Here is a 10,508-nt window from a genome sequence, read left to right as displayed (position 1 = left end):
CAACTACAAATATCCGCACAATCAGCCATATATCAATTTTTACAATGTCTTATAACAAGAACCTAAAATAAAGTTAAGTTATTTACAATTCAATATATTTACTGGCCAGACTCGCCTCGCCTCGCCTACTCTATAAAGGCACCTTAATAAAGAATAATAGAATAAAGAACCTTGCCTTAAAAAGTTAACAACCTTCCCCTTGAAATTATAGGTTGGTAACTCAATCGGTGGATTGGCATGCTTTTCTTTAGAAATGGATTGAATTGTCGATCTAAGATTGCTAAAATTGGATTGAGATTGCATATTATTTTTGGCCGTTAAAGCTCGAACTTGCATGGTGTAAGTTTATTAGTCGCCCTTCTGACTCACTATCATTGCGTTTACTATAGTTATCTGTGGAATATTCACACATCTGTGTTAGCTGTGACATGTCTTTATTTGTAAATACTAATGAAACCATTATCTATGGCGCAGAGCTTTTACCACAGGATTTTTAGATTTAATGTGCATTTTACATCGATTTTTGTATTTGTTCATAAAATCGAAAGGATTTTTATTGTATTTACAGAAATGGATAATAAATAAACTTATTTATAATTTGCCCTATCACATCAGTTTGATACAGAATGCCTGAAATTGACTTAAATAATGTTTTGTGTGTATCATGTTTGTGTATAGGAAGAAGATTACAAAGACTAAGTAAAAGTTTAAATAAGTTTTATATGGATGCTCTATATGAAATACCAGTAAGTAATCAGTGTGAACCTACCTAGAATTAACATTTTTGTGTTATATACACTTAACATAATATTATACTACTTTTTTTATACAGGCATTACTTGACGACACTTGCCTGTCTACTAATATTTTGCTTATAGAAACATAAATATTTATATCTTATGTGAGATAGAAATTTGTGGACGTTAATACTGAATAATTTTAAAAACATTGAGAAGCTATATTGGTATTGGTAATCACCAATTAAACAAATTAAGTAAATATATTCAACACTCATAAAATGTTAATGTTATTATTTCAGCTGTCCAATGTAGACTGTATAGATCCCGTTGTGTGTTGGGAGTGTGAAGCAATTTTAAAGAAATGTCTCTCTTTCCGTGAGCAAGTAAAGGATTCATATAGAATTCTTCAAACTTATACAGTAGAGGTAACTCAATTTAAATTTTGCTACAATATATATTGCCTAATAAGTTTTTTTGAAAGCTAATTATTATAGCTTTGTACTTGCATTATAATTACTAATTTTAATATAATTTTGTAACTTTACTTAATTAAGGAAACTATTTTTTTCAGAACCTAAATGAATGTCTGCTTAGTGATGTGTCTCGTCCACCAAGATTAATTGTTCATAGTAATGATTCAGTTAACATAAACCCATTTAATGAAGTTAAAGTTGAATTTGAAACAGGTAGCCACCCATTATTATTTATTAATTAAATTAAAGACACATTTAAAGGAAGTTTTTATAACATCAATTGAGTATCTAAAAAAAAAAAATAAGCTAGTAAGCTCTATCAATATCCTTTTTTTAAGGAATATACCTAACTTTTAGTTTCATAGATTATCAGTAATTATCTAATATAATTAATAGGCAATAAGGTGCCATCTGGCCTTCAAACCAGAGAGGTATGTTGGCTGGTGTAAAAAATTTAGAAAGGAAATTTTGCTAACTTATAAGCAGAATAATTATGTTTCGTTTATTAACAACTATTTTTATCTCATACAATTATAATTCTATAATATTTTAATCTTTTAGAGATATTAAAAACTGACACAGATTACCAATTATCAGATACAGATGACTTAAACAATGATGAGATACAGACAGTTTTGTGCGATATCAAAAATGAATTTGTAAGTATTTGTTTTTAAAGTATATGGTATGTCTTTTTTAACATACAAATTTAAAATGTGGAAAATTTTATTACATTAAATATTTTTTAACTCAAATTCTTAATTACAATGCTTTACATAGAATATTTTTTCAGGTGTCAACAGAAGATGAGAAAGACAATCTTACAATGAAAAATTTTACTGACATAAAAGATGAAAAAACTGGTAAGTTTTATATTTAAAAATTAGTATTTAATTTGATTATTTAAGGCTAGATACCAATCAAACAAACACACAAATTCTGTCTTCCCCATGCCCCAATTATTTTGCCTTAGAACCTTCATAACAGATTGTCAAACATATAAATGAATATGTCACGAACTACACTATAGATGGAATGTCATACACTTATATTGTTAAATTTTATCTAATAAATTTTCTTAGTATTTATTTGTTTATTATAATTTTATTATTAATTACAGACTTTGATTCACTAGTAAAAAAGAGAGATATTAAACACAATGACAAGAGAAGGTTAAACCGAGAAAGAGATAAAGGCAGAAGCAAAGTCAAGGTAAGATATAAAATAAACATTTAAAAAAAATACTTTTGGTCCTTTTTAAAAAAAATGGTTGAAAAATTTGTAACCATGGTTTATTTATAAATTTTAGTGTTTTGTAGTTTTTTTTTATCAACACAAAACACTAGTGTCCTTTTCATTCTTTTTTTTGAGTTAAGTGTTATCATATATATTCAATACAAACTATTTTATCAATATATTGAAGATGTCTCAGACTTCTGCCTTATTCACATAATGAATAAATGTGTGACATAATGGCTGGACTAATCAGAGTAAATTTTAGAACTATGAAGAGTTTTAGGTAGAGGTTTTTTTTAAAAAAGACAGTGAAAAAATCATATTAAGGTGAAAAGAAGGTAGGGCGGGCGCAGCTAGTATAAAATAATATATTTGTTTCGTTACTTTTGAAATTTTTCTTTATGTCAAGACAATGACAAAATTATGAAGAAGCGCATAACGTATGTAAGCGATAAGTATAGATAATTTAAATCTATATCTCACATAAGACTAAATAAATTGATATACTACACTTTATTAATAACAGGAATAATTGTATGTATAATTTGTATATTGTTCTAGGCTGATACAACCAAATATCCAACTTATAAAACCTTACCAAGACAAGTTATACATAGAAAGGATCAAGTTCAAAGGTACCATCTCAATTTTATCGGTATATGTTTAAAAGGGTTATTAAAAATAGCCAAAGCTCGAAATAACCCCGACCGTACTTAGTTAAATCAATTTAATTAAATATTTTTAAATTATTAAAAGAATATCATTGATTTTTCTTGCCTATGCTTCGTAAATCTTTCCCGTCTATGGCTATGTTACAGTATAATTGTTTTTTTTAAATATATTATTTTAAGTTAGCAAATATAACTTAACTATCGTACTAACTACTAACTGACGTGAGACAAATCTCAAATTATCTTGATTCATGTGCACTTTTTATTTTTCATGTATCCTTTTTTAGTTTAGTTTGTTTTTTGTTCCTGTTTAGTTTTTTCTCAATAACTATATGTAATATGTATTTTTTTGCACTTCTTGCATACCTTATCTAATTTAATACATTGTTTTTCTCACAGTGGTTGCCTGGAAGAGATCGCTCGAAAGCGATAAGGCCGCCAGTTGCCCTCCTTTTTATTTAATTATGTTCAATTTTTATATTGTGATACAACGAAGTGTTAATAAATAAATATCATAATATTAGATGATTAAATTAGCATGCGACTCTTATCCCTGAAGTTGGCTTTTCATTAATGGACATTCTAAGTTGCGCATTTTTTCATTGCACACGTACGGTGAAGTCAAGCTTCGTGAGAAAACTGGCATGCTTTAGACTCAAAACGTCGACGGTGCGTGTCAGGCACAGAAGAACTGTTTCTTTATTTAAAACAATAAATTATTACGAAACAGGTGCGCATTAGCGCTAAGTATTAGTGAGCGTTTAAAAAAAAGTATTAGTTTAAAGTATTACGTGACGAATTTTGGGGGGGGGGGTCCTCTTGTAAAACGGCGTATGTGAACTTTTAATAGTTAACTAATTAGGTATATTACTCGTTAATCTTAATATATACAAATCTCCTGTCCCGATGTTTATCCGCGATGGACTCCTAAACTACTTAACCGATTTAAAATTAAATTGGCACACCGTAAGCAGTCTGGTCCAACTTAAGGGATAGCTTAGATCTTTAATTATAGTCGCAATTTTATTTTATCGCAAATTATTTGTCTATAATTAATTGACAGTCACAATTATCTGTTAACTCCAAAATATTCTAACAGATGTCGATGCTTTTCGACTGGATTGAGTAAGTAATCAATAGATGGCACTGCTATGGTAAATCGACAAACGTGTCATATAAACTACAATTCAATATCATGATTACCACGTGTTATTGAGGCTAAAGTATAAATTCAATTTATTTTGTAGTAAACGAAATACCATGAAATTCAATTATTTCTACTTCTTTTAATTTTTGTAGTTAGCATAGCCAACGTTACGCCACGTGTTACTTAGACCGAAGTGTAAATCAAATTCAAATTAAAGTGACGATAATACAGTGAAATTATTCATTCGTGTCACGGTATTAAGGCTAACTAAGACCACATTAAGGAGAAACGAAGTTCGCGGGGGCGAAGAATGCGTTTTTGATTCGCGCCATTCCCCAGAAAGACCAGACAGTTTAAATTTTCTCTTTAAATATATTATCGAAATTGCAGGACACCAGAACTTAAACCTCACAAGAAAAGGGTTCCATGTGGGGAATGTGATAAAACATTTAGTCATCGTGCTGGTCTGATGAATCATCGCATGTAAGTATAATTAAAAAAACATTTAACATTTTTTGTTCCAAATTCCATCCAATATTAAGTTATTGGCGTAATCAACGATTCGACATCTTTGGGTTATCATCAGACTTAGACCCTCTACCCTCTGCATACAAGCAATGCAGAGGGTGGGAGGGGCCATTACCTCCCGGATCCTTACTTCCAATAGTGAAACAGATCCCCATCTCATAATGGGTTTTTTGTGCGCGATCCGTAGCGCTGATGTCGCAACCACGGATATTGAGAGAAACTACTTTGAACTTGCATGGAAAATTTTCGGTTGCTATTAGAAGTCATAAAATAAGGCTGCTGTTAATAAGATAACTTGTGACTACTTCGTTTCCTGTTTTTAATTTTCTTTCTTCTCATTAAACGTAGGTTTGTCAAGGAAGGAATGTAATGTATGATTTTATCTAAAGTTCTACTGACTTTTGTGTAAAACATCTCTCATTCGAGAAGGCTTACGTAGAGGTTGTTAAGAGATAGGTCTTTAAAAAATAATGTTTTTTTTTAAATATTTGTTATAGAACGGTGCACGAAGCTCAAAATGAATTCCCATGCAAAGTGTGCAAAAAGGTGTTCAGGTGGAAGACAAGTCTTAAACGACATCTGGAGAAACACGCGGCTAATACTGTAACTAGAATTTTTTTTTCTTTACATAAATATACATTAAAATATTTATTTTTGTTAATGACATTTTTATGAGTTAGAAATTTTACATACTTTTTTAATGGGATAAATAGTTTTTTGTCCTTGCTCGAGTTTTGACTTCCCTATTTTCATCCAATAAGTTTTTGACGACGTCCATTTCACGGTCCGTAGTCTCGAAAGTTAATCTAGTTTCAAGGGCTGTCAATTCCGTTTATTCTGTATGAAGTTTGACAAGTTTGGTCAAGACTTTCTGACTTGAGATAAAAATTATATCTACAACTCTGAAGCTTAGGGTTAGAATCAATATATATAAACACCTTTAACGGGTGATAAATGGTTCAAGGGCGTTGCCAACTTTTACTTGTAATAATTGAAATAACAGATTTTGGACGTTTTTTAGCAAACTCCTGAAGCATTTTGTTCGCTATGTGGTATCGGTTTTGGGAGTGTAGCATCGCTACAGCGACATCTTAGAAACAGTTTGAAACACGTGACGCCGGATCAACTTAAGTGAGTTACGGACATATTGAAACCTTAGCTTTTAGACCTGAGCCATACATTTCTGTATCTCTTTCTAAGAGGCAACTAAGTGATCAGCCTTCTGTGCCTGACACACGCTGACCTTTTGGAACTAAAACATGCCGGTTTCCTTTCGATGTTTTTCATCACAGTACGTACGCACGACAGCATTGAGAGTCTAAGTGCGGGAACCGAGTCCACAGACCAGTACGAGCGAGTGTTAAATGCCAAAAATCTGTTGGTTCAGCAGTAACGCACGGCCTCAAGGTTGAAAGGCGCACGCTCAAGGCCAGATAGCTCTATAGTATAGTTTCAGATTTTAAATGGAGCTCGGGTTCTCATTATGATTTTTCTATTGTTTAATAAAGACTCGAGGGTCTTCTCTTGAGCAATGTCCCTTTTCATCACAGCGTAATTTTTTTTGCTAGAAAGAGACAAAATACATAATGCGAATAAATAAAATTCTTATTTGCTATGCGTATTTATTCACAAAGATTGTATATATCGGCGCAAATCAAAATGCAACACATTCACATCGCCTATAAAACGGGTGCGCACCGATTGAAGAAGGGAGCTCCCAACCATAGCCCAATGGATGAAGTTGGCGTCCACACGCCACTTCGACAAGGCTAAACACCATCCCAATCCGCTGGTGCGTAAAAGCATCAATTACTACCCCTTCCCGACAAAAAAGGCTCGTAGGAGACCTCGACACACTAACGGATCCGGACGATCCAGTTACCGTAGCTAACATAAAAGCAGCCGGCAAATAATAATAAACATAGCCAAACACAGATTAGGGTAAAAAACCGCCTTCACCGGGGAAAGGCGAGGACCTTTACTTCGCACTTCGCTCACTCCAGCGAGCTTCCGTCCTGCCCTTCAGGCGATTGACCACCCCGCGACGGCCCAAGCCAAGGTTCGAGTCTCACAGGAGACGCCCTTGCGCTAGCCGCGGGATAAAACGCCATTCTGGCCGAGTTGCGCTCGCCAAAACAGCCCGAGCAAACAACGTAACCAATTTCTTAATGACACTGGAAGGAACTAGCGTTTAAGATACAGGCTAGGCTTATGATAAACGCTAGTCCTCATAGAAGTATATTATATATAAGGTTAACCAAAATGAATATTGTATCTCAACGATTCGTTGCCTATTTTAAGTGTAGAACATTTAGAATGTAAGTAAAAAATGTAATGTTTTGAGTCAAATAAAGTAATTTTTATTAATTATTTAACTATAATGACGTAAGTGTGGTCGACATAACATAAAAAGTAATTTAGCACTGAAGCGACCACATACACTAGAGAGACTTCGTATGAAAAGCATTCGTTTTTATTTAAAAAATGTAACTACGTGCGTGACTTCGCTTAGTATCAGAAGCAACTGATATTTTATTATAACATACAACATGTTCAGTAGAATTATGCGTGTCTCTAGGTGGCGCCAGTATATCTAGTCTAAAATGAACTATCTAGTCTTATTTTGACAATACAACAATTTTGAGCAATGTGAAAATTTATTTCAGATTCATATGCGATCATTGTAAGCGTCGTTTCGCAGACAAAACTAAATTGCGAGATCATATAGAAGACAAACATTTACACAGAACATACAAATGTTATATATGTGATAAGGTAAGCGATTGTTTTTATCTGTGGTCGGATTTTAATTCGAATAATCGAAAAGATTTCTTTATAATTAGATTAATATGGTCAATAATTAACAATTTGTTTGGTGTATTTCGTATCTTTTACTATATTAATGAATCACGTGAAATAAACGGATAAATTCTATTACCGTGCCTTCGTCTGGGTATAGTTTAGTAACAATACACTAATGAATTTTCAGCCGTCAAAAAACCGGGTTGGATTGGAACAACACATCCGTAACGTGCATAAGGGCAGACCGAACAATAAAATGTGTCATCATTGTGGAAAGGGATTTCCGGTGAGTCTTTTATGTTTGTAATGTGATCCGGCCATAACCATGTTTAACACATGTTAAACCTACCTAGGCTGAAAAGTTCGTAGAAAGAACTTTTGTTTTTTTATAAAATTGGATTTGATTGCAATTTAAGTTGCCTTCGAGAGATATACAACGATTATAGCGGTCATACAATTTTTCAATACCATTTTTGTACTACAAGAAATCTGGGGAATTTACTTGGGGAAATACGGTGGAATGAATTTATTACGATTGTACTTATGGTCGATTGTGAGCTCACGCGGCACCCACTTCGAACAGAGCTTTCGCATATCACAATATTCATCTATGTTACGTCCTTTATTATCTTTAGGATCTCAGCTTCTTAATCAACTAAACATTTCGGTTATGGAATAGCCTCTTTGGGGGTTCACTGCGTGCATTGTCCTCGGTGCTCATTTCGTCTCGTTTAAACTTAGTAAACCTCTTCTGAACGGTGGATTTTCCTGGTGCAGAGTCCGAACAATGTTTATCAAGCCAAGCCTTCGCTTTGCCAAAAAGTAATGCTTTATTTACACGAAATTCATTTTTTTAAACATACAAAAATTCTTTAACTCAAAATACTATGAGATCGACGGAAAAATTAGGATTTATTACGATTGAACTCATTGAAATGATTGAAAAATCATCAATTCGTTGTTGATTTTGGTCGATTGTGAGCTCGCGCGGTACCCTGTCCTTGGGGTCTCAGCTGTCTTAACCAACTTTGCTTTTCGGTTATGGAAAAGTAGTTGTAGTTTAAAACTTGGAACCTGAAAATTTTATTTGATTTTCTTTTTGTGCAACAAAAATTTTGTATGTTTATGATGTTAGAATTTCATTTTTTCTCTTCCGAGTTTCTGATCGTTTTTTGGCAGCATCTGGCAATGGCGACAATGACTGCCCTGGATAACATCTGACAAAACTTTATCTATCACATATAGTGGAGACTTTGTATTTGTTTCACCAAATTCTTGATTTGAGAATCAAGAATATATATAGAAGCTACAAAATCCTTTAATGATAATTCTATCATCATCATCATCTATACGAACTAATTTAGGGTATGCGTCTCCAAGCAACTCTGCAATTCTGCAACGTTATTTTGTTTAATAACCCTACCAGGACTTGAGCGTAGCCACGAAGATACTGCTTCATTATAACAACTTTATAGATGCGTCGTGGTAGGGAAAAATAGAATTACTACGCCATCGCTGAGTTTCATCACCGGAAGTCGAGGCAGAATTCGAAATTCGACCCGTATCTCCTCGAAGTACGCCGCGAATTATGAGGATTATCTGCCTACTTAAACAATTAGATTTCTGAACCAATTCGACTTAGGGTCCATCAAGAAAAGAGCGTATCAATTATTCACGGGCGGCGGTATCACTTAATATCAGATGAGCCCTCCTCCTGCCCGTTTGTTCTATAAAAAAATACTTTGAAAAGTTTGTGATAGGTGAACAATGCAGTTACATCCATATTTATATGCCCTTATCTTAAGAAATTAAGTCTCTTGACTCGATATTTTTTTCTAAAATTTTAATAATTGATTATAAATATCATTTATTACCGGTTGCTAAAATAAAACGCAATAATTTTTCAGACTAAAGTCCAGCTCGAATCCCACATCCGAACACACACCGGTGAAAGGCCATTTATCTGCGAATACTGTCCAACGACCTTCTCACAACAGTCAAACTTGTATAAACATCATCGACAAGTAAGTCTTTTCGTCTATTCCAGAAAATCTAAATTTAACATCGTTCTGAGACCTGTCATACGTTTCAAAATGCACTTACACTCAATATCGCCTAGCGTTAGACGACACTACTATGGAAAACTCAATCTTATTACATATATCATTACAGATGCACATACATACATAGTAAGGTACTTGCTAAATTTTAACTTTTCAAAATGTTACTATTAGAAATTTTTCATGCGATTATCTTAATTTTATTATTCCTCTCAAATATATATGATTTGAAGGGACGGGATTATTACATTTAAATAATTTTTCAGGTCCATCAAAGTATAAGGATTAGAAAAAAGAAACTACCCGCACTGAAGAAAAATGATCACGAAAGCACTGAAGATCCCGTCTTGCCTATAGCCGTTATACAATACATGGCACTACCAGACAACGTGTTCACTGTATGAAATGAAAACTGCCCGCATTGAATAAGTGGTCACTTTCACCAGTGTTTCATAGTGCAAATTGGTCTGCAAAATTTGTTTTACCATTATGTGAAAGCAGCTGTGCACAGAAGTATTTTCTAACCAATGCTACTTAATGACCTTCAAGAAAAGAGCGTACCAGTTCTTAAAAGGCCGGTAAGGCATTAGAGCCTTCTGGTGGGCCGCGGTATCACTGTCATCAGATGAGTCCTGCCCGTTTGCCACCTGATTAAAATAAATTGCTAAGTCCTGGGACAGTTCTCGGTGGCGTTTAAGGTAATATGTACTTAGAAAGCGTGGAACTTTACTTATGTATAAATAGAAATTAAACGTATTAATAAATATATAAATCCCTTTTTTTTTAAACAAGTAAATTGTTTATGAATATCCTACCAACATGAAAAATATTTATTGTAGTAATAAAATTCA

General features: G+C 33.3%; 1 protein-coding gene across 1 annotated transcript; it reads left to right on the top strand.

The window, feature by feature from the left end:
- Nucleotides 1-528: 528 nt before the first annotated feature.
- LOC123714961 (gastrula zinc finger protein XlCGF26.1-like) lies at nt 529-10,426 on the top strand. Its single transcript, XM_045669675.1, has 14 exons — nt 529-746; nt 1,040-1,165; nt 1,312-1,426; nt 1,775-1,872; nt 2,007-2,076; nt 2,334-2,425; nt 3,011-3,084; nt 4,658-4,750; nt 5,293-5,398; nt 5,817-5,926; nt 7,462-7,570; nt 7,785-7,883; nt 9,505-9,621; nt 9,924-10,426. Exons 1-14 carry the CDS (start codon nt 627-629, stop codon nt 10,059-10,061), a joined length of 1,467 nt encoding a protein of 488 aa, XP_045525631.1. The 5' UTR covers nt 529-626; the 3' UTR covers nt 10,062-10,426.
- Nucleotides 10,427-10,508: the final 82 nt, after the last annotated feature.

The sequence above is a fragment of the Pieris brassicae genome, chromosome 10 (genome assembly GCF_905147105.1).
Source record: "Pieris brassicae chromosome 10, ilPieBrab1.1, whole genome shotgun sequence".
Taxonomy (NCBI): Eukaryota; Metazoa; Arthropoda; class Insecta; order Lepidoptera; family Pieridae; genus Pieris; species Pieris brassicae.
Note: the sequence above shows the minus strand (reverse complement) of the source record. Positions and strands in the feature narration are given on the sequence as shown.